At 53.1% G+C, this 22,935-nt stretch overlaps 2 protein-coding genes across 2 annotated transcripts; both read left to right on the top strand.

Annotated features, from left to right (window-relative positions):
• Positions 1-182: 182 nt before the first annotated feature.
• On the top strand, positions 183-8,398 carry ARHGDIA (Rho GDP dissociation inhibitor alpha). Its single transcript, XM_068151337.1, has 6 exons — positions 183-271; positions 4,788-4,997; positions 5,350-5,433; positions 5,987-6,063; positions 6,237-6,300; positions 6,727-8,398. Exons 2-6 carry the CDS (start codon positions 4,808-4,810, stop codon positions 6,924-6,926), a joined length of 615 nt encoding a protein of 204 aa, XP_068007438.1. The 5' UTR covers positions 183-271; positions 4,788-4,807; the 3' UTR covers positions 6,927-8,398.
• A 3,615-nt stretch (positions 8,399-12,013) lies between these two features.
• P4HB (prolyl 4-hydroxylase subunit beta) lies at positions 12,014-21,147 on the top strand. Its single transcript, XM_068151335.1, has 11 exons — positions 12,014-12,214; positions 12,581-12,787; positions 13,538-13,671; positions 13,880-14,017; positions 16,815-16,919; positions 17,187-17,312; positions 17,697-17,897; positions 18,528-18,648; positions 18,870-19,051; positions 19,487-19,573; positions 20,114-21,147. Exons 1-11 carry the CDS (start codon positions 12,061-12,063, stop codon positions 20,198-20,200), a joined length of 1,542 nt encoding a protein of 513 aa, XP_068007436.1. The 5' UTR covers positions 12,014-12,060; the 3' UTR covers positions 20,201-21,147.
• Positions 21,148-22,935: the final 1,788 nt, after the last annotated feature.

Here is a 22,935-nt window from a genome sequence, read left to right as displayed (position 1 = left end):
CACACCCGGCCCGCTCCCCGCGCGCCTTCCCGCGCCCCGCCCCTCCTCGGGGTGCTCTGCCTCTCCGCCGCCACTCTCTGGTCGGGCCCGCCAGCGCGCGCAGCCTCTCAGCCAATCAGCGTTCTAGGCCGCGGCCGGAAGTGAGGTGCGAGGCCGGGCCCTGTATAACGGGAAGTGACGGGCGTGTCCCGGAAGTGCGGGGGTGCGCGGGCGGCTGGGCGGATCCCGGCGGCGTTGTCACCGCAGCGCAGAGGGAGAGCGAACAGGGCCGGTAGGGCGGGGCGGGGGAGCGGCGGGGATCGGGACGCGGCGACGGGCGGCTCCTGGGGGCAGTGGGGTCGGGAGCGGGGGAGGCCGTCCCGCTGGGGCCTCGCGGGGCCGGCCATGCCGCGCCCCGCTGGCCATGGGCCGCGGGAAGGGCTGGGGCGCGGTCGCGGTGCGGGAGTGGGGAGCCGAGTGCCCTTGCACGACCTTCTAATCGCTGGGGACAGCCGCTGTCGCTGGTGAGGGCCGTTCTGGAGAGGGACTTCCGAAACACGAGGCCCATGTCAGGGTGAAACGCAGACGGGTCGGGTCGGCTCCTGCTCCACGAGGAGCTGGGGCTGTCCTGAGCCCTCCCCTCGGGCTTCTCCCGTTGCCCGGGTTGCGGGAGGTGGTGGAAGGACCGGCGGTCGCGTTTCGGTCTCCGGGGTGTGTGGAGATGCGAGCGCTCTCACTTGTCTCAGATTTTCCATAAATGGTTTCTGGTTACGAAATGAGGAACTTGGAAGCAGCTTCCTCAGGGTCAATGTTCTTTCATGTTAGGGTCATGAAGGAGCCCGATTTGTCGCCCGTGGAGCTTTTGGCAGGGGTTGTGTTAAAGCAGCCGGGGCAGCGTGCATAGAGACCACAGCGTGGCTGCTGCAGGAGGTCTCGGCTCGTTTCCTTCTTTCACCACCTTGCGGAAGGATGGCAATGGCTTCCGTGGCTCCCTAGGCTTTTTGCAACAAGTCTGAAAGTCGGAACTTCCTTTTCTTAAGACAAGAAGAGTTCCCAGTCACTCTAAAAGGCTGAGTTGGTAGCTTGAGGGTTTCAGGTCTGGTCCAGAGAGCAGTGGTGCTGCTTGTCCAAGAGTTTTTCCAATGCAGGTGTTCTTGTCCACTACAGGGACAAGTGGCAATGCAGGCAGACAAGCGATGTCTGTGTCTGCAGCGCTGTGGTCACCACACAGACAGTGTCAGAGCTGGGCTGCAGCCTGTTAGCCATGTAGCTTGCTTGAGTTGTGGACGTAGGACTGTGGGAGGCTTATAACTGCTGAAGCTGTGAAGGTGTGGATTGTCTGCCCATGCTTTTGGGGCTGCTCGTGACAGTTAATGCCTTGCAGGTAAACTGCAGTCCAGGGTTATGTCATGAGAAAAAAAGATAAAAAATAACAACCCCCCCCCCCCTCCATCTTCAAAATGCCAAGTCTCTGAAAGCATCCAGCTGCTCTGAGTCCTTCATCCCGGAGCTGTGAGCCAGTAGCAGGGATCTGGCAAGATGATGAGCATCTGTGATGCCCTTACAAAGTGATGAGTGCAGTGGCATTGTCTGGAGGTCCCCTTCCCTGTGGATTTCTGGTAGCGTCCAAGGGCAGCACTCAGCCTCAGGAGATGGCAGCTAGTCACCAATACCCCCTGTTCCCTGCCGTTGCCCTGGACCTGTCCCAGCCTGGCTCATTTCCGAGCGGCAGCGCAGCTTGGGCCGGCTTTCGCAGCTCTGGCTCCCTGTCCTTGCAGCACACAAGCGCTGGGAGCTGCATGTGAAGTGGATCTGTGAACTGCCCTGTCTGGAAAGCAGCCCTGCAGGAGCGGTTATTAACGGGATCGCATTCCAGCCGAGTTTGCTGAGCTGCTGCACCACGGGGGAAGGAGGAAGGGTGGGGACTGCTGGAATTGGCACTGCTGCCTCTCCACGGCTGCGCTGTGGCCTGATGGACGTCTGAAGCTGATTAGCTCATCCAAAGAGACTCTGACTAATCCTGGTCTCACTTGTGCTGTGGCATCCTCGTCCCGGGGCACGAAGCAGTGGCTGTGTAGCCCTGTTCTCCTGCAAACAAGTGGGGTTGTGTACTGGGCAGTTTTTCTGTCCGGCAGAAGGTGGGGCTCTTGCATTCACTGCTGCTCACTCCTTGTCCTGCGTGAAAAATGCTGAGAATCCAGGAGAAACTGCTGACTGAGGAGGCACTGAAGGCAGTGAATTCCCAGGTGGGGAGCGGTTCAGCCTCTGTCCTCTGCAGCCCTTCAGGCTTCTGTGACCTGCAGGAATCTGGGAAGAACCCAAGGCTGTTCCCCAGACATCTCTTCACCACAAGGAGCCCATCTCCTGTAACAGGGCTTTCAGGCCAAGCACGGGCTGGAGCCCCCTTCCCTGCAGCCATGGCAATGTTCCAGCAGGTCTGTGCCATCCCACAGAGCAGCTGGGCCAAGCACCGCGGAGGCTGCGACTCACTGAGCCTCAAGAGCCAGGAAGCTGCTGTGCAGGGTTGCTGAGCAGGGCACCTGGGCACCTCCTGAGCTCCATTCAGAAGGAGCTGAAGAGGAACCTCCTCTAAATGCCTCGGAGCAATGCCTGGGGTCTGAGGCATGGAGCTCCTGTGAGGCCCAGCAGCAGGTCAGCAGTGTAGCAGGACATTTGGTTATGGTGCTGAGCCCCTTGCCAGTGTCACAGCTCCCCTCTCCTTTCTGCCAGTGTGGTGTCAGCAAGGCACAGGTGGGACACATGAGCATGGCTCTCTCCTCTCTCTCCTCTCTTGGCTCTTCAGGTCCAGTCATGTCCCTTGGCTTCCCTGTGTCTGACAGTGTCATGGATGCTCTTTCACATACCTTGGAAAGCTTTGCTTTGCTAATCCTGAGCTGTGATAAAGGCTTTGTTGCAGGAGCCTGATGAGCAAGACTGAGGCCTCATAAGAGTTTTGATGCTATGAGGAGTCTCCTTCCCCTCTGGCTGTGTGTTTGGAGGAGCAGCTGAGGCACCATGGCCTGTAGTGATGGAGTGCAGTGTTTGGTGCCGGGGGGGGGTGTGGCTGTCACAGGGTGAATTGACCCTCACGTTGCCAGCTGAGGCCAGGAGCCTGCTCTCTCTTCTCACTGCTGTGCAGGCTTCAGCATAGCCTGATCAGAGGTGTTGTTCTGTCTGCAACCCCTGGAGGCCTGTTTTGAGAGGTGAGGTGGTGTTTCTCCAGGGTTTCTGCAGAGATCTGAACCCCAGCCTGGCTTGAAACACTGGTGGAACAGTGCTTGGTATTGGTCTGAAGAGCTGTTCTCAGGCTCTGCTGGGTTTCCATCAGTTAAGAGACCTGATGAGGATCAGCGTGCCTCTTGATTAATCCGTGTAGTGGTGAACTGTTTCTTTAGCTCTGTGCCACAGGATTGAGGCCAGAGGCACAGGAACATTACTAAAGAGCTGAGGATTTGGGGTTTCAGTTGTGTCTCTTTATTTTTCTGTGCCCCCTACGCATGGTTGTTGCTAAATATCTGTTTGTGGGAGGGGTTACCCTAAGGGAGAGGTGAAAACTGAGTGCTGGTGATGTGTGGGAGGAAAGAGTCTCTCTCTGCTAGGTCTGGAGGTTGGTTGAAACCAAACTTATGCATTTCTTAACCAGTCAGGGTAGGACATCTGATCCTGGACATCAGCTGCTGTTCCAGCTGCTGGGGATTGTCAGTGTTTAACACTGGGGCTGTTCCTGTGCACAGTGATCAGCCAGGCCAGACCCCTCTGTTAGGTCTATGCTGTGCTCAGTACTGCTCTGCAGACCTTTTACTGTGTCCACAGAGCTGACTTTGGTGAGCGGTGAGTCTTTGAGAGGTGGCTGGTGGCTTCTGTGGCCTGTCATTCATAGGTGCTCTTCAGAGCTGCCTCTGCTTGGTCTGCAAATTGGAAGATGGTAGCAGACTAATTGACATGGGTGCCATGGGAAGGGCTCCAGCACTGTGGGGGATATGCATGTGGATAGTGAGGAACTGTCTGCCATGTGGATGTCTGTTTATTGCAGTCACACTGTCAAAAAGGGCTCACAGGGAGTTTGGGAGTCAGCAGAAGGTAGTGACTTCCCTTCTTTAAAGCTCTCCCTTCAATTCCATCCCTTCCACCCTACACTGGTTGTGCAGATGGCTGTTTTCTAGTTGGTCTTGCCCAGCTGAGCCAAACTCTGCACGTTTACCGTCGGTGGCCCTGCCCGTGTGTGACACAGACCTTTCAAAAGGGCCAAGCGTGAGGTCAGCCGAGCTGGGTGTCCTGTTCCACTCCTCCCAGGCAGCCAGCACAGAGCAATGGATCTGATTGAGTTACAGATATGAGCTCCAGATTGCTGCAGAGCTTCCTGGCACTTGTGCCAGGGTGGAACAGTGCAGAGCAGGGTGGGGTAGAGGCCTATTCTTAGCTGGAATTGTTGTGTTGTGGAGAGCAGAACTGAACTGGCTCAGGTTTGTTATGACTGAAACCACACCTGACTGGTCTTGTGGGGGAGAGCATTTTCTCCCCAGCTGGAGGTATTTACTTACCTGTTCCAGCTTACCAGGAAAGGGCCAAGGCTGAATTTTTCTTCCCTCTTGCGTGGGCCTCAGTGAGCTGCAAATGATACCTGGCCTAGGGGAGGGGTCTGTGGGGCCTTGGCAGGGTTGTGTCCCTGAGGGTCCTTGGGGACAACCCCTGAAATCATGGCAGAGCAGTTCTGGGGGAGCCTGGCTGGTGCTGCTGGGCTGTGCTGGTGGGAAGGAGCTGCACAGGGGGGCAGGTGGCTGCAGTTTCATTTCTCCTTCCCACTGCAGTGTAAGTCGTGTGCGTGAAGATGGCAGAGCAGGAGCCGACAGCAGAGCAGCTGGCCCAGATCGCAGCTGAAAATGAGGAGGACGAACACTCTGTCAACTACAAGCCACCTGCCCAGAAGAGCATCCAGGAGATCCAGGAGCTGGACAAGGATGATGAGAGCCTGCGCAAGTACAAGGAAGCACTGCTGGGTGCTGTCACCGTGACTGCAGGTGAGCCCCAGGACGTGGCTCAGGGCAGAGCTCTGCTGGTCACCTCCTGCATCACGTCTGCTCTTGCCATTCCTCTCCCAGCTCTGTGTTTTGGCAGGAGCAGGAAGGCATGTGTCTGTGCTCTGTGTGCCAATCTCTGGCCCCAGCAATGAGGCCCAAGGATGGAGGGTTGGCATGCTGTGCTTTGGAGGGGGTGCTCTTGGGCAGTCCCTGAGCTAGGCCTGATGTGCTGTGGAGGTGATACAGCCACTGGTTTTCCTGCTCCTCTTTCAAGAAGTGCCCTGGAAGGCAACAGAGTTGTGTTGGCTGGCGTTAGGATGGGTATTTAACAGCCTTTCTACATGTCTTGTAGATCCCAATGCTCCGAACGTGGTTGTGACCAAACTGACTTTGGTCTGCACTACTGCTCCTGGCCCTCTGGAGCTGGACCTGACAGGTGAGTTAGGACAGAAATCCAGCCCTTCTCCCAGGTGCAGTGGCCCCCAGGCGCATGGCTGGCTTGTGGGCCAGGCATCCTATGTCAGAAATGCCCCTGGATGGGATGCAGAGTCGGGCACTGGGGTTCTGGAGTGCTCTGGGCGGTGTCCTAAGCACAGCAAAAGGCCTCTCTGCTCCTGCTCAGTGTCAGCCCTCCCTCATGTGAGTTGCTGGGCAGGGAAGCAACTGTCCCCCAACCTTTGCAGCCATGCTCAGGGCGGCCTTGAGGTGGTGGTGGCCTTGGTGCAAATGTCCACAAAAGATCATTCTTGCATTACCTGCACTTCTGCTCTGCAGTGCCCTTCACAGGGCATCGCTTGTCCTCCTTGGGCAGCCTGGGCAGCGCAGCAAGAGGGTCCTGTTGTGCAGAAACAGAAGGGTGATCTGCGTGCTGCCAGGCAGTCAGGGTAGTCCCCTGGCCCTGCAGGCACTCCTGATCACCTCTTGCATCTTAAATTGGCCCCAGAGCACAATACAGAGGGATTCTGAGCGACCCTCTGCCTTCTTTGCAGGTGACCTGGAGAGCTATAAGAAGCAAGCATTTGTGCTGAAGGAGGGTGTGGAATACCGGATAAAAATCTCCTTTAGGGTAAGAGTTCAGATCTGAAACTGAAGGAGGAGTCAAGAGGGGACTGCTGCAATCCCAGCACTGGCAATGTCCAAGCCCTGGGAAGTGCTGTGATGGAGGAACTTGCTTCCCATGGAAGGGGTGGGTGATGTGTCCAGGAGTGTCTGCTGCAGTGCTGCCTTGTCTCTCTGCAGGTTAACAGGGAGATTGTGTCAGGGTTGAAGTACATCCAGCACACGTTCCGGAAAGGTGTGAAAAGTAAGTGCTGACTGGGGTGGGTGCTGCTTTGTGTGAGGGAGTCCTGCTCCCTCCACTGGTGATGGGCACTCCCCCACTGGAGCCTCCACTGCTCATACTGGGAGGAGAGTGAATGTCTTCAGTCACTTCTGTGCTGCTGAGCCTGTGGTGATGTGTGAAGGCTTCCGGGTCTGTTGCTGTGGCCACCTGTGCTCCTGCCTGTACCAGCACCTCTGGGCTTGGTGCCTGACAGTGAGCAGATCACTGCTGACAGTGATGATAGCATGTGGGAAGCTGTTCCCAGAGTGAGCAGAGCTCACACATCATGTGATGTTCCTGTTCTCACAGCTCCCCTGTGGCTTGTTGTAGCAGTAACAGACTTTTAGTTTGCTTTAGCCTTGCCCCAAACCCAGGGGAGGCTCCATGTGCCTCTTTCTCTCCTTCTAGTTGACAAGACTGAATACATGGTTGGGAGCTACGGCCCCCGAGCAGAGGAGTATGAGTTTCTGACCCCCATGGAAGAAGCCCCTAAGGGCATGCTGGCCCGGGGCAGCTACAACATCAAATCCAAGTTCACAGATGATGATAAGACTGACCACCTGTCCTGGGAGTGGAACCTGACCATCAAGAAGGATTGGAAGGACTAGCCCTTCCCAAGGCCAAACCCCAGAGAGCGTGAATCAGACAGTGGCTACCGTAGAAATTCCCCCCTGTACCAAAGTGCTGACATTGGAACCCTCTTACCTTTCACCCCCCATTATAATTTGACCAGAGAGCTCAGTTTTGTACCGTGCCCCCTCCCCAGAGCATCACTGAGTGCATTGACCAAACCGTGCTGTCTGCATCTGGTCTCCAGCTGCCCGTCCCGGGGCTGGGCATCCCAGCACAGAGCTGGGAGTGCTCAGTCCCTTGCCAAGCCCTTTGCTGCTTCTCACCTTCCTCTGTTCAGGTGGGTGCTGAAGGGGAGGGACTCCCATGTTCTGTGTAGGATTTGTGCTTGGCTTTCCTGTGCACAGCTCAGGGTAGCTACTGCCTCAAGTAGCCGAAGAACTTCAATGCCAGGCAGCTCTTGAATCCGTTTGTTGGTTAAAATCATGTCCAGCCTGTCCCTTCCACCCGTCAGTGTCCCGGGAACACTGGCAGCGTCATTTGTGGATGTTCCCTGTAACCATGATGCCTTAATGTGTAACATGTATCCTCTAGGGAGGGGGCCCTGCCCCTGTTACACTTTTTAAATGCCCCCACCCACCCTCCCCCCAGTCCGTTGGCATGGCACTCCTCTTGGTCACGCCCCTCGTGGGTTATTAGGAAAGATTCACAACTTCCCGCTTTGCTGCTGGTCCGTTCTTCACCCGAGACAGGGCATCTCTAGAGGGGAGGGTGGTGACATCCTGGGTGACGCCTGGCTGCCCCCTCACATTGTCTGGAGAGCTGGCAGGTGCCCTGGCCCTGCTGGCATAGACCTCCGACCTCTGGCAGCCTCTGCACCTCCAAGGAAGGGGGGAAGCTACAGGGTGGGTGGGTGCGGGAGTCACCAGAGCTGCCATCACCTCACACTTCTCACTGCAGCCAAGGTCGCTGCAAAGCACTGAAATTCCAGGCCAGCACCTGCCCTCGTGGCGGTTTTGGGCTGAGGATGGACTAGGCTGTTTCTGCAGCTGCTCTCCTGATACGATCAACACAGAGCTCGCCATGGACAAGTACTCCGAAGCGGTTAATGCCTTATGTATCTGTTCTGCCTTTACAATCTGTGCCTGGCCTGTCAGTATTTATTGCCTTGACACTCGGCTCCCGCTGTGCCCGCGGCAGAACCCCCGCGGCGGCCCGGGCACGGCGCTCGGGGCGAAGGAGCCCCGAGGGCTGGGCAGGCACGGTCCGGCTCCGCAGCCCTCATTTGGATCCTGCCACGTTGAGGTTGTATTAGAACTGGGACCAAGTACATGTGGCTTTCTCGTAGCTACGTCTCTGCCTCTAACTCTTCCCCTGCCCTGCCCCTAGAGTGGTTTTTGTTAATTTGATTTGGTGCATATTGTCTGTAAATCCTAGAACCGGGTTAACAGGATTGGAATCATCGTCTGCTTCTCCTTTTATGACAGTTAAATAAAATCTTTGAACTGACTGTCCACGGCCATTCTCATTCTGTTCTGAAGCTTCTGGCTCTGGGACTTTGGCAGGAGGTGGCAGAACCTCTGTTCAACGGGGGACTGCTGCAGACACCGGGGCTGGGAGAAGGCTTGAGTCCCTGGGCTGGCTGAGTGGTGAAGCAGGAAGCTGGGACAGACCTTGCCAGAGCGGTGAGGCCCCTGCTGCAGGGTTTGACCTCAGGATGTGTCCCTCACTGTTCACTCTGCGTGGCCAGCACTGAAGGGTGAGAAGGGTGTGGGGGAGTAGAGATGAAGGGTCTGTGAGGTGGTAAAGTTGGGGAGGTAGTCTTCTGTAGGTAGCACATTGGGTTCTGGGCCTTGGTTTGCCTGTCGTTTGTCCCCTTCAGCTGCCGGCACCAAGTGAAATTACTGTGTGGTCAGAGGAATGAGGGAGGTAAAGAAGGAGTGTGATAAGAGCCTGTGGTAAGAGGATGTTTGCAGAGCATGTGGCATGTTTGTGTTAAGGATAAGAAAAGTGTATCAAGAAAAGCTCTTTACAGGCTCCACAGCACTGGAGAAGCTGCAGAGGAGATGGCTTAGCCCTGCTCCCAGTCTAAAGGATTTGTGACAATGATGAAAAACTCTGAGGACAGGAGGGAATCTGCTGAGCTCACAGCACAGGCCCTTTTCCCTGGTCCTTGGAAAGCTGATGCCCATCCCAGGTGCTGCAGCTGAAGGAAATGACGTGGCTTGGAATCTGTGAGGAAGTACAAGGGCCAAAACAGAGCAGCCTCGGCCAGGCCTGAGCTGCCTGCCTGTGACGGTGGGGAGCAGATGCCAGCAGTTTCCCAGTGCTGCTCCATGCTGTGAGCTGCACCTACTGTGTGCCCCTGTGGCCTCCCCATGAGAGCAGGAGCTCAGGGCAGGCGTCACCTCCCTCGTGTCAGTTAGAGTGAGCCCAGATGTGCTTGATAAAGTGAACAAAGGGCCTCCTTGTGCCGGCCCCCAGCAGCCGCTGTGGGCAGCTGGTGTCAGGGTGAGATCCTGCCTGATGCAATCCCCAGCTCTTTGGCAATTCTTGCCAAACTCGGGACGTTGGTGTTTCTGTTGGTCCATTTGCCCAACGGTGGACCTGCTGTAACTCTGGGGGCTGGGGCTCCAGTGGTGACTCACTGCCCATGTTTTCTCCAGAGCGTGGCCCCTACTGCAAGGTGCCAGGCTGAGTGCTCCTGCCTGGCAGCCAAGTCCATGAGCAGCATGAGAGATGCAACTCTGGCCAGGGGCTGGGCAGGATATGGTGGCTGGTGGGCTAGATGATTCTCACCACTTGTGGCTTCCAAGCAAAAGCCTCAGCTTCTTCCAGGAGATTCACCCAACAACCCTTGGGTTGGAGCCACCTGGGCTGCTTTTATGGTCCAGCAGCTGGTTGTGTGGCAGCAACTCCAAACTGCAGCTCCACAGGCATGGCTGCTCTCATCTGTGTCTGCCAAGAGGCAGCTGGGGAGAAATGAGGGCAAGGGAAGAACTTCTGACTGTTTTCCAGTGCCAGAGAGACCCATCTGTGGCCTGGGTCTGCTGTGCCCACAGTGGGTAGGCACAGAAGTGACACACTGCTGCACCTGGCAGTCCCAGCAGGAAGCAAGACAGCAGAGATGTGCTGCTGCTATGGTGTGCTGCTTTCCTCTGGGAGACACTGCAGGGTGGTGATGTTTAAAGAAAAGAGCACTGTGCTCTGTTTGTGAGGTGCTGGAAGGCAGGGTCAAGGATGTTGCCAGCACCAAAATGAAGACAGTTGTGCCACCTGCAAGACATCAGAAAGTGTTGCTGGCCTTGACAGACCTGCCAAGCACACGTACTGGGGGACCAGCATTGCAGCTGGGCTCGCTGCCTCTGCTGATCTGGTAACACAACTCACTGCACTGAGCTCCACAGACCTGCTGACAGTGGGATGTGCCACATCCTCTTGGCTGCTGGCAACGCCTGCCTCTGCCAGTGCATCCAGCAAGGGTTCAGTGGCAGGAACAACCCCCTTTCAGCAGAGCACTTCACTGCAGAGTCCCTCTGGCAGTGCAAGGAGTCAGGCTGCTCAGGGCAGTGGCTCCCAAGAGCTTCCTTGCTCATGGACCCAGATAGGCTTCAAAGTGGCCAGGTGTTAGCACTGGACCTCATGCTGGCAGCAGCTAATTCCCCACCCTGGCAGCTCAACGTGTCTGTGCCTGCACAGCCCCAGGAAACAGCCAGTGCACAGTCACTGCTTTCCTCAGTTCAGCTCTGCCATATGAAACCACATTGGACTCTGTGCCTGAAAAAGGCATCCAGTTCTGCACCCAGCCAAAGCTCCTGACCAGACAACTGCTTGTCCCAGCACTTGGGACAACCAGGTGATCTGCCAAGAATTGCTGGGCACCTTGTTCTGAATGATGCTTGCCTGGGGCACAAGGCCTAGCCCCTGCCAGGGGAAGTGAAAGGAGAGCAAAGAGCTGCAAAGAACATTGCAGGCAGGCACTGGCCTGGCAAATCATTAGGGTGTGGCCAGGGCCCCAGTCCCTGCTCAAGCGCTTATCAGTCAGGCATCTAACGAGGGCCCACAGCTGCTGGCAGTACCAACACAGAAGTCTTTGCCTGGGGGCTCTCCTTCCCCAGCTGAGCTCCAAAAGCAACCAGGATGTGATGGCTGGTTCTTGTGGTGTGTCATTAGATGCCTACATTGCCTACATGTTTTTTTCCCCTGCTGCACTGTCAAGGCTCATTTCTTGCCGCCGCTGCACGGAACATGTGCTGAACTAGAGCTTGCCACAAATAGCTTCTGCTCAGTACTGTAGGATCGGCGAGGTGCTCCCTGTGCCCAGCCTCCAACACACTGCACAGCTGCTTTCTCTATGAGGGAAGGCATGGCGTGAGGCTGAGAGCCACCAAGAGCCTCCAATGGGACCTCGACACTGCACTGGACCCCTCTGTCCCCACGGCCTATTTTCAGTTGTGACAGGGCTGCAGCCTCACACAAAGAGGCTTCTCTGAGCGGCAGCAGTGCGAGGCTTTACGCCAGACAACAGCCCGTGCAGGGGGAGCTCAGGGCAATGGGGCAGGGCGGCTGCGGTAACACCGAGTAGCCACGGGGTAGGCTGAGCCTGGCCCCAGCATCAGCCCTGAGCTCTACCCGCTACCCATTGGGCCGGGTCCGCCTCTCCCAGGCTTCGACCCAGCATCGAGCGCCGTAACGTGTCACCCTTCCCCGCGCGGCCGCCGGAAGCGGCTCATTCGCTTCCGGGGTGAGTCAAAAGGCGGCGGCCGCGGCCCAGTCAGAATCCACCACGCTCTCCTGGCCGCGCGCACGCGCAATGCCCGCCCGCTGGGACCGCCCGAGTGCCACGTTCGAGGGCAGGTGGCCGGGTGAGACAGCAGTCCTGACCAATCGCAGGAGACGCAGAGGAGAAAGGGGCCAATGGCGGCTCGCGGGAGGTGAGAGAGGTCTGCGGCCAACCCGCGGCGGAGGGCGAGGGGCGTGCCCAGGCTACTGACCAATAGAAGCTTGGCAGCGGTCCGTGTGGAGGGGCCGAGCCAATGGTGGACGGTGGCTGTGTGACGTGTCGCGGCCAATGGGGTGCGGCAGCGGCCGGGGAGGGCGGGTTTATAAGTGGAGGCGGTGTCGCGGTCGCACGCCCGGCCTGGCTAGTCCCGACCTGCCGCCATCAGCGCCATGGTGGGGCTCCGCTCTATTACCGCGCTGCTCTGCCTGCTCCTGCCGCCTTCTATGTTTGCTGCCCTAGAAGAGGAGGATGGCGTCCTGGTGCTGCGGGCCGCCTCCTTCGAGCAGGCCCTGGCTGACCACCGATACCTGCTTGTGGAGTTCTGTAAGTCCGACGGGGATGGGGCGGGGGGGAGGGGGGAGGGAGGATGCGGGACCGGGACCAGGAGGACCCGGCAATGCGTGCTTTGGGGAGTGAGAGCGGCGCTGGGAGGACGGAAGAGCATGGGGCGGGAGGTGCTGAGGGACTGGATATTCCTGGCCTGGGGGCGGGGGCCGTGCGGGGCCTTGTGGACTACCGGAGTGCTCCGTTGGGCTGGGAGGGGCGTCCAGACTCGGGGTGCGGCGTCTGTGCTGCTCTTGTCCCTGCAGACTGTCAGTTCTTGGGCTCTGCGAGCGCAGGAGGGTGGTGGGGCTGGGAAGGAGAGAGCGCGGGGGGGGGTTCGGCCGGTGTTGACTCCCTGTCCCGCAGATGCCCCGTGGTGCGGGCACTGCAAAGCGCTGGCGCCGGAGTACGCGAAGGCGGCGGCGAAGCTGAAGGCAGAGGGCTCAGAGATCCGGCTGGCCAAGGTGGACGCCACAGAGGAGTCGGAGCTGGCGCAGCAGTTCGGTGTGCGCGGCTACCCTACCATCAAGTTCTTCAAGAACGGTGATAAGGCCGCTCCTAAGGAGTACACAGGTGAGCCGGGTGGCTGGCCCTGTGCCTGGCCCTGGGTGCAGAGGGCAACGACGTGGCTGCGGGTCTGTACACCTGGCCCCATGCTCCCGTGTGTGCTGACACGGCTGGACAAGGTTCATAGTGACAGTGATCTGGGGAGTGGCCTCGGGGTGGTGAGGAGCGTGTCTGCCTTCAGCAGACTTTTCTCACCTAAAGCTGGGGAAAGCCCTAATATGAGTTAAAGTAGTTGGAATTATTTCTCTTTGGAAAAGATCAGTCCAAGCTTGGCTTGACTTCACTCAAATAGTGTAGCACCCTGAACTGAAAAAAATGCCTGAGTGGTTGGGTGAAGAGTCAAACACAAGAGGGAGGTGCAAGGAAGACCAAGACAAGTTGAGTTCAGCTGAACCAGGCCATGTTATGCTGGATGCTGAGGCCAATGTCCAGAAAGCTGAGTGTGAAAGGAAAAGCGTGACACATTGCTTGAGCAATACTGGCATTTTGAAGTACTGTATCACTGGTCAAAGTTTAAGGATGTGCTTGGGTTAAGTGCAAGCAGAGTGGACTCCTGGAAGCCCCTTGTACCTTGACTTCACAATTAGGGATTAGCTTAATGACACCAGGAGTGAAAGGGAAAGAGTTGTGTAAATAGTATCTCAATCCTTCCTGACCTCTTGGCCAGCTGCTGAGCACCTTGCCTGTAGATGTAGGGGGGTTGTGTCCTTGCACTTGAAAGGAGGAAGAAGTCAATTGATGTTCTTTCTTGTGTAGCTGGCAGAGAAGCTGATGATATTGTCAACTGGCTGAAGAAGCGCACTGGCCCAGCTGCAGCTACGCTGGCAGATGCTGCAGCAGCAGAGACGTTAGTGGATTCCAGTGAAGTGGTTGTGATTGGTTTCTTTAAGGTAGAGTTTGTGCTTCCACTTGAGAAGCTCTTGTCTATGTCTGGGGCTCTCCCTGCTTTCTGTCACATCTGGGGAAGGTTCTCCCTGAGTTGTGAAACACTTTTTGTCCTGCCTTACTTGATCTTCCAGTTCTTTAGCCGGTAAGCCCTGGGATATTTATACTGCAGTTTGATATGTCCTGTGTGAGACACCTTTCTTTACTCTCCAGGATCTGACATCAGAGGCTGCAAAGGAGTTCCTGTTGGCAGCAGAAGCTGTGGATGACATTCCCTTTGGGATTTCCTCTAATGCTGATGTCTTCACAAAGTACCAGCTTAGCAAGGATGGTGTGGTCCTCTTCAAGAAGGTACTGGTTGGTGCAGAGTGTGAGCACCATGCCCAAATCTTCTGCTTTTTCTCTAATTAGATTCAAATAAGGGCAAAACAAAACAATGAAGGATTCTGCACTGTTTGTCTGTTCCCAAGCCTCTGAGCCTGGGAGAACCAAAGCAGAGCCTGTAGCCCCTTTGTGGGCTGGGGAGCTCCAGGCTGGAGGTGGAGGGGCCTGCAGTTGGCAGCTTTGTTGGTCTCCTGGCCTGACACTGTCCTTCTGGAGCTGCTTGGCTTTGAGTCCAAGCTGCTGCTTCCTTCACTTCCCTGGTTGCTCAGGTGTCTGACTGCAGTGCAGTAATGATCAGTACAGTCTTTAAAATATTGAGGGTTTTAACTAGTGAGGGCTTCTGTCCCTTGCCCTGAGCTTCAAAGGCCTCAAACAGAAGGATAATCAAGTTCTGCTGGCTTGTCATGGTGCTCTCTAATTGTGGCTTAAAGTTGCCTTTAAGCATACTCAGTTTGGCCTCAGTCAGTTGTCGCTGTGTCCAAGAGCTGTTTTGCTTCATACCCAGAGCGTTCCACAGCTCAGTGATTTCAGCAAAGTTCCTGAGGGGATTTGTGGTTCCAGCTGCTGAGGCTGGGGCACTTGGGTTATGTGCAGAGGGGTGCCAGCCATCACAGAGTCAGAAATAAACTTACTGATCCCTTTTACTGTTAAAATCCAGGTCACTGGAATCAAATTCTAGGCCTGAGAATACAAGCAGAGGTTTCTTAGACTTGATACTACACATACAGGTGCAGTGAGCCAGGACAAAGCTGCTTGGGGTTCAGACTTACTAAACCTGTAATCTAATCAGTCATTAGTCTGACCTAAGACAGGTTGAAGAGTTGAATGAATTATTTCAGTCTGTCTTTCTTTTAGCTAAAACAAGCTTGTTTTATTCCACTGCACCTCTGAAATTGCAGTTACAGAGCTAGGAGCTTGTAGGCTAAAATTCTCAGTGAGGAAATCCTCGGAATATGACTGAGGATGCAAGTAAATGAGCTGGTTAATGAGTTGAAAATGCCATGGTTTTGCAAGTAGAGAAGCTGGGATGGGAGAAGTATTGGGATGGTAGTATTTTTGTTTTCACTGACTGATTCCCTGTCTCCCTCATCACACACATAGCATTCTGCAATCTGTGCTCTATTCATGACTAATGCTCAGCTGAAGTTGCTGTTTGCAGCACTTTTTTCAACTTCTGTTCCTGTCCTTTGGCAAATGCTGAAGTGCAAACAGAAATGCTTCTCTAGAAGCCACCATCTCTTTGAGACACTGGGAGCACCAGCACTGGACCCTGAGCAGGGCCTGGGTTACAGCCAGGGCTTTTGTCACCAACTCAAGTTTTTTAGTTTGTTTGTTTTTATCTTGAGTGCTCTACAGGATGGACTCATGTTGATTTGATGTACTGTCCTCTAACCATCAAGTCTGTGCACTGTTCAGTTTCCTCTGCTTCTCCAGAACTGGGCTTTGAACAGTAAAGGAATTTGGAAGCTGTTTGCCATAAGTGTAGTCTGCTGGGGTATCTCTGGAATGAAAAGCATTTCTGTACCAGGCAACTTCTCTGTCAGGTGTTGGGAGTTGGAAGAACCTTGTTCCAAAAGGCTTCTCGCAAGCCCCCAGGGTGCTGCAGAAGTGCTTTGCTCTGTGTGGAAGAGAGGGAAGATACCTTCCAGCTGGCCAATGTTGCCTTCTTATTCCCCTTCTGGTGTGGTTCCATAATAGTGCCACAAGAGCTTGCAAACGCCCATCCCAAACCAAGGTGAAAGTGAGCACCAGCAGTAAGCAAATTCCAGAGCATGAGAGTCAGATTTTTTGTTAACTGACAGTTATGTTTTGGGGCTTTAGCTCAGCTTCCTGTAATTAGTTTGATTTAAACTGTGAGGGTTTGTTGGCTCATTCTCATCTTACTGTATGAGCTGTCCAGAGTTGCAGAGATCCTCAAACTGTTCTGTGGGTGCTAAGGCAACATTCAATGCTCTTTAAAGTGTTTACAACATTAATTTCTAGTGTTAAGTGTTTTGCTGAGCTGTTAGCTGAGACTGGTATGCTTCCTCTAACAGTAGGTTATCTGAGTCCACCCTTTTGCTTCTGCCAGTAACTTAAGTGGTGCCTTGCCATGGGCCTGTGGTGTTGTCCTGCACATCCTCTCTTTAACCTTCATGGTCTTCTACAGCTGTTCCCTTTTCAGGCTGTCAGGCAAGGTTCCAAGAATCCTGGTAAAGGGATACAGGTGAAGTCCCAATATAAAAATGGATCTGGCACCTCTAGTGCAACGTGCTTGTAAAACATGTGCTGTTGTCCTTGACAATAGAGACTGCAAGAGCCCCACAGCAGAGTAGAACACCACTTAATTGCGGTGCATGGTGGGCTGTGCTGTCAGACTGATTAATGTGTCTGCTCTGACCTGGCTCATTCCTGTGGAGCACAAAACTGCCCATGCTCTGGTAGCTTCTCCTGCTCTGCCTAGCACCAAGCTGCAAGGCAGCTGCTGAAGCTCCTCCTTGGTGACCTGTTTCACACATCATTTCATGATTGTGCAGAGCAGTGCTGAGATCTAAGCTGTCTGTCTTGTTACTGCTTGACTTCTGCTGCTTGAAGGCTGTGCTTGCCAGGAAGAGGAACAGCTGGATCCAGGTTTGATGTGAACATGTGGTGACCTACTTGAGAGACAGAAGTCCTAGTACAGCTGGGATTCCACTGGGGCCATGGCTGGTGTAAATCCATTCTTATGTCTTGGAAGTTGTGTGGGATCTGGAAGTGTTCTAACAATGGCTTTGTTTTTGTGCAGTTTGATGAAGGTCGTAATAACTTTGAAGGGGATATCAAAAAAGATGATTTACTGAACTTCATCAAGGCTAATTCACTGCCTCTGGTCATAGAGTTCACTGAGCAGGTGGGTATCCCTTTAGATACCAGGTAAGGCCTCTGTGTACTTGCTGTATGAATATAACAAAGCTGAAACTGTAGGCTGTGGCTGTGTTTATTTTGGAACTGACACTAGTTTGTTAGGAAGATGTGTGAGGAACTCAAGGGAAGGGAGGCACAAGCTTCCTGTTCAGAGTCATCCTGGAATACTGGAGGCTTTGTGGTCCAGCCAAAATAGCAGAGCCAAGTTGGTCTTGACACTGATTTAATTCTTAATGTGTTTTCTGCTTTTCAGACTGCTCCTAAAATCTTTGGAGGAGAGATCAAGACTCACATTCTGCTGTTCCTACCAAAAAGTGTGTCTGGCTATCAGGAGAAACTGGACAACTTCAAGAGTGCAGCTGGAAACTTCAAAGGGAAGGTGAGAGGGATTTCTTGGATTGAGTTGTGCCCACCTCATGCAAAGAAGTGCAGCACTGTCTGTATCCACTGAGCAGCTGTGGAGGAGTTGCAGCTAGTGCTGTCTGTACTGGTCTCTGCTTGCACAGCTGCTGAAGGAGTAGCAGTTAACTCCTGACTTTCCTCCTTGTGCATGCAGATGTGACTCTGAAGACAATCAGTGCCAGGTCTGTGCATGTGCTGCTTGTACTGCTGCAGCTCTAGTGCTTGTGCCCTGACAAGATGCCTTCTTAATGGGCTCAGAGGGAAGAGCAGCCAGTTCAGCTGCTTCTTGTGCAGGGGTGTGTAAAATATCAAGGTACTTGTCCTCACCATATTGTCCTTGAATTTTTTTTTTCCTCCAAAGATCCTGTTCATCTTCATAGACAGTGACCATACTGACAACCAGAGGATTCTGGAGTTCTTTGGCCTCAAGAAGGAGGAATGTCCAGCTGTACGTCTGATCACACTGGAGGAAGAAATGACCAAATACAAACCTGAATCAGATGACCTCACAGCAGACAAGATCAAAGAGTTCTGTAACAAGTTCCTGGAGGGCAAGATCAAGGTAATTAAGATCAATGGTGCCAGTGGTAACCTGTTGGCTGAGCAAGCATAGAAATCCTCCATGTAAGGAGCTGTGTGAGTCATCAGGAGAAAATGCCTCAACCAACATACAGGATATCTAGTGGGCTTTATGCTGAGGAATGAAAGGCAAAGATACTGGAGTGTGAAGACTGTAGGGAAGGAAGCTATGTGCTGGCATTCAAGTAAAGTATGAGCCTGATCTTTCTGCTGCTTATGGTAACTGTGCTGTTTATCCAGCAGATGGTGGAAGGTGTGAACTTGGGTGGCACAGCTTAAAGAGCTTTCAGCTCTGATCTGCTGGGGGTAGCCATATGAAGCTTGGCTGAACTCAGTCCTGTGGTAATGGCACTGTCAGCAGTACTAGTTCCTTCCTGCAGAGCTCAGTTGCTGTACTCTGAACAAGAGCACCTGGTATTCCTGCTTGCTTGGGGTGGGAAAGACTTTCTATAAGGAGATGAGGAAGTGACTGATTCATCTGATTGCTCACACCTCTGAGCCATTTCAGGCACTGAGATGATGTAAACTTGGGCTTTCCAGGATACGTGATGGCATGTACACTCCTAGCAGCTGTGTGGCAAACTGTTTATCTGAATTTCACTTCTTATTCCAGCCCCACCTGATGAGTCAAGATCTTCCTGAAGACTGGGACAGGCAGCCTGTCAAAGTTCTAGTTGGGAAGAACTTTGAAGAAGTTGCTTTTGATGAGAATAAGAATGTCTTTGTAGAGTTCTGTAAGTGTCTTTCAACAGCTGATTCCAAGTAACTACCATGAGGCAAGTGCCAAAACACTGTGTGACTGGGATTAGTCAGGGAGAAAGCATCTTGCAGAATCTAAGCTACAAAGGGAGTGCCTGGGTTGAAAAGATGTGTGAACTGTCTGCTATGGGGGCAGAGGGGGAGCAGTGGTAACTCATTAGGCTGTTGGTACTAATGATATTTTTGTAATTAACAGATGCCCCCTGGTGTGGTCACTGTAAGCAGCTGGCTCCTATCTGGGACAAGCTGGGAGAGACCTACAGGGACCATGAGAACATTGTCATTGCCAAGATGGATTCGACAGCCAACGAAGTGGAGGCAGTGAAAATCCACAGCTTCCCCACGCTCAAGTTCTTCCCTGCAGGCTCTGGCAGAAATGTAAGAAGGCAGCTGACCTTTAATAGATCATCACTTAACAAGGGAGCTCTAGCAGTGCTGGAGTTTGTTCTGGACGAGGCCTTTGGGAGGGTTGCCCATTCTGTAGGGATGGAATACATTGAGTCTACAGGACATCGAGACCCTCTGGGGGGCTGGGCTGTAGGAAGGAGTTTGGTGGGGGTGGGAAGTGGGTTTGGGGAAAAGAGGGAGCATAGCAGAGGACAGTGTGCTCATCTGCAGGCTATTCTTTCCTCGCAGTGATCTCTGAAGTCTAGTGGCTGAGCTGTTTTCCTTCGTCTCGTATGGGTGAAGGTGAATTTTTAAATTCCCTTTTGCTTGGCATGTGAACTGTTGCTCAGAAAGAGAATTCTCCTCCTCAGGGGTGTGGTTCTGTAGGTCCCCATAACCATTCTCTTTGTTTTTTTTCCTGTGTAGGTAATTGATTATAATGGGGAGAGGACACTAGAAGGCTTCAAAAAGTTCTTGGAGAGTGGTGGTCAGGATGGTGCAGCAGCTGATGATGTGAGTACCATCAGAGTGTGGGGCATGGGTTGGGTCTAGTGCTGAGTCTGAAGTCCTAAATGGGTTTGTGACAGGAGAGAGAATACTGCTGATCAAAAGTACCCACAAAATAGGACCTGGTTGGCTACTGGCCTGTGATGGATTTCTTTTGAGTGTGAAGTAAATGTTCTTTGGAGGCTTAAACACAAATGTATAGAAACTGCTTATACTATAACCTCTAAATTATCACAAGCTGTCTCTGGTGGTTGTGCAAAGTGAATACTTAGAGGGCTTGTTCCTCACTGAGAATGCTGCTCTGCCCACAGCCTGGGCAATATGATGATAGTGTACAAAGCTGGAAGCTCCTCACCTGCTGGGTGCTGCAGGTACCCAGCTGTTGGGGTTCTTAATCCATAATGTCTCAAATCCAGAGCTTCTGGTAGAAGTCTCTGGGTGTTCTGTTAATGTGGCAGCAGTGACCAGGTCAGAGATGTTGTTCTGTGCTTGCATTTGGATCTGCCTAGCGTGCCAGAAACCTGTAGCTGTCTGTAACCTCTACAGGATCTGGAGGATGTGGAGACAGATGAAGAAACAGACCTTGAGGAAGGTGATGATGATGATCAGAAACTCCAAAAAGATGAATTGTAAAGAGAAGACTGATCTACAGCACCCAAAAAATCAAGACACTAAATTGGCTGCTGTTAGGCAGCCCAGCGAGGCAGAAACCCATTAAGATTTAAAGCAGAAGGTGAATGACTGAAAATCCAGGGATTGGCTTCTAGAGTAACACTTTACCCTCACTTGTCCATACACTCTTTTTTTTCTTTTCACTTTTGAGAAGGGATCTGTCACTAGGTAGCCAGCCCAGCCAGCTGGGCTCTTTTTTTATTGTGATGTACTTTTTTTGTACACAGCTTTTGTTTGAAGTATTCTGTCCTTCTGGGTAGAAGCAGATTGTGAAGTGGTAGTACAAGTTTAATGGCCCAATATTCTGGAGCCTTGCCACTAACATCTTCCAAGAAAGCTTTTATTTCTTTTCAAACTGAAGCCTGTAGTTGATTTCTGCACTCAGCAGGGTCCTTAATGGCCTCAGCTGTTCTTCCCTGGAATCAGCCTTCAGTGTCTGTAGGGAACAGGTAGAAGGCTGCTGACATCATCCTGGTGAAAGGTGTAACTAAGGTGCTTCTCTTCACACTGGCCAGATGTTTTCTTTCCCCTCTGCTCTAAAACACTTGGAGATGACTACTCCAAACATCTGGAAGGGTGGAATACTGTATGCACTGGCTGTGGCAGGCTCTGAGGGTGGAGGTGGTCTAAAGACCTAGCTGTGTTGCCATCCTTTCGATCAAATGCAAGACTTTTGCAATCCCTTTCCATGCATCATTTTGAGTGGGTTGACCAAGGCAGGTGGGTGGTGTGGGAGGGCCTGATAAAATAGAACAAACAAGGACATTTGCAATTACTGGGTTTGGGGAGGAACTTGAACAGGGGAGTGCCTCAAAGGCCTGAGCTGCATCAGGCTGGTTCTTAGCATTCCGCTGAAGTAACATTGGAAGCGAATTTGTTGGCCAAATAAAGTTGAGATTTTAATACTACTCTGTCTGTCTTCATCAGAATATACAGGAAATACAACTGAGCCTGCCCTGAGAGAGGATCATAATTCTAGGGTGGTTCTCAAGGGCCTCTGCCAGAATCACTTGTCAGCTCTCTCAAGCTTTAGCAGTTGCTTTTCTCAAACATGCTCTCTTCTGAACAATAGTGGTTCTGCAGCTGGCTTCTGGTGCTCTACCTGAAGAAATTTGTGCTGTGACCTAAACAAATGATGGGCAGAATGACCACTCATGTCCAGATTCAGTCAGCTTGGGCAGACAGTAGCTCTGTTAGCAGTGAAGGGGACATATTCTTGGGCTCTAAAGCCAAGTACTCTGCTTGCCAGCTGGCCAGAGGCAAGTGGAAAACCTTGGTGCCCTCAAGCAGTTCAACAAGGAATTTGCCTCCAAGGAAAGATGGAGCTGCCTGTAGCTTGGCTAGTCAAGCACATGTGATCCAGTGAGCAACACTGCTATTTTCAAGCCAGACATTGCTGGAAATACTTTTGTTGGGAAATTTGCTATAAATGTCACACAGGAGGGCATAGCAAAGCTAGAGGGCAGCTCAGGACGTTCCTGGTGTGGTAGAATGATGTGCAACACTCCCACCTGCCTTCAGCTCTAGCCTCCTGCGGCTCCTCTGGGAGCAGAACTCTGGCTGAGTCCTGTGTGTGCACAAACCTTTGCAGCAGGGCTGGGGCTGAACCAGGGATTGCTCACTGTGGGGTCAGAAAATGGTGTTTGGTAACAGAACAGGCATAACCCATGGATATGTGGAAAAGGACCTTTGAGGGTGCTTTCCTCTGGGTCTTGTTCTTGTCATAGCCTGGCTGTCACAGCTGTAACCCACAGAGCTGGCAGTACTAGCATGTTGGGGTTGGTTAGTGGTAGTTGCCCTGTGTTTTGGTGGGGAGGAAGAGAGCACTCTGAGTAACAAGTTCTATCGGAAGGTGCTGGTTAGGACTAGGCTGAAAAAGGTCTATTTTGGGGAGCCAGAGTCTAAACAAGGCTGAGCTCTTTGGTGGTTCTGTTTATGGGCTGAGACCTGCCTTGCCCAGCTCAGGGAAGGGGGCTTGCTTGTACATCAGAGGACTCCTCTACCAGCTAGAGTCATGTCATGTACACAGCTAATTGCTTTTCCAAGAAAGCAGGCTCAAAGTGTTCAGTCTTCACAGCAGACAACTTGGCCTCCCTCTCAAGCCACGTTCTGCCTGATGTAACCATCTGCAAGGTGCTTGGAAAATAGATCAATGTGTTTGCCAGAAGATAAACAAGTGCAGGCAGCTCTCAGGTGTGGCTGGCTGCGTCCTCACTGCTGGAGGTGTTCAGGAGCAGGGTCTGTTGCACAAGGGGCAGACTGAAGTCTCTGAGTCCTAGTGTGGGACAAGGATGTCTCCTGACACATGTGCCTGGAGGGTCCTTGCTAGTATGAATCAGTACAAGTGGAGAAGAGGAGGCTCAGGGGAGACCTTATTGCTGTCTACAACTACCTGAAGGGTGGTTGTAGCCAGGAGGGGGTTGGTCTCTTCTCCCAAGCAACCAGAACAAGAGGACACAGTCTCAAGCTGTGCCAGGGGAAATTTAGGCTCAAGGTGAGGAGAAAGTTCTTCACTGAGAGAGTCATTAGCCATTGGAATGTGCTGCCCAGGGAGGTGGTGGAGTCCCCATCCCTGGAGGGGTTCAAGAGGGGATTGGACGTGGCACTTGGTGCCATGGTTTAGTCATGAGGTCGGTGGTGACAGGTTGGACTTGATGATCTTTGAGGTATCTTCCAACCTTTGTGATTCTGTGAAG

Source organism: Melanerpes formicivorus, unplaced genomic scaffold, assembly GCF_026170545.1.
Source record: "Melanerpes formicivorus ecotype bairdi unplaced genomic scaffold, bMelFor1.0.p_v2 SCAF_21, whole genome shotgun sequence".
NCBI lineage: Eukaryota > Metazoa > Chordata > Aves > Piciformes > Picidae > Melanerpes > Melanerpes formicivorus.
The sequence above is the reverse complement of the archived record's forward strand: the minus strand, read 5'-3'. Positions and strand labels throughout refer to the sequence as shown.

Bases quoted from the DNA above. Each gene is read 5' to 3' on its own strand.
- ARHGDIA (XM_068151337.1), top strand. From the start codon at position 4,808: ATGGCAGAGCAGGAGCCGACAGCAGAGCAGCTGGCCCAGATCGCAGCT. The intron at 4,998-5,349 runs GTGAGCCCCAGG...CATGTCTTGTAG, and splicing joins TGCTGTCACCGTGACTGCAG to ATCCCAATGCTCCGAACGTG. The intron at 6,064-6,236 runs GTAAGAGTTCAG...GTCTCTCTGCAG, and splicing joins GGATAAAAATCTCCTTTAGG to GTTAACAGGGAGATTGTGTC.
- P4HB (XM_068151335.1), top strand. From the start codon at position 12,061: ATGGTGGGGCTCCGCTCTATTACCGCGCTGCTCTGCCTGCTCCTGCCG. The intron at 17,313-17,696 runs GTGAGAGGGATT...TTTCCTCCAAAG, and splicing joins CTGGAAACTTCAAAGGGAAG to ATCCTGTTCATCTTCATAGA. The intron at 17,898-18,527 runs GTAATTAAGATC...TTCTTATTCCAG, and splicing joins TCCTGGAGGGCAAGATCAAG to CCCCACCTGATGAGTCAAGA.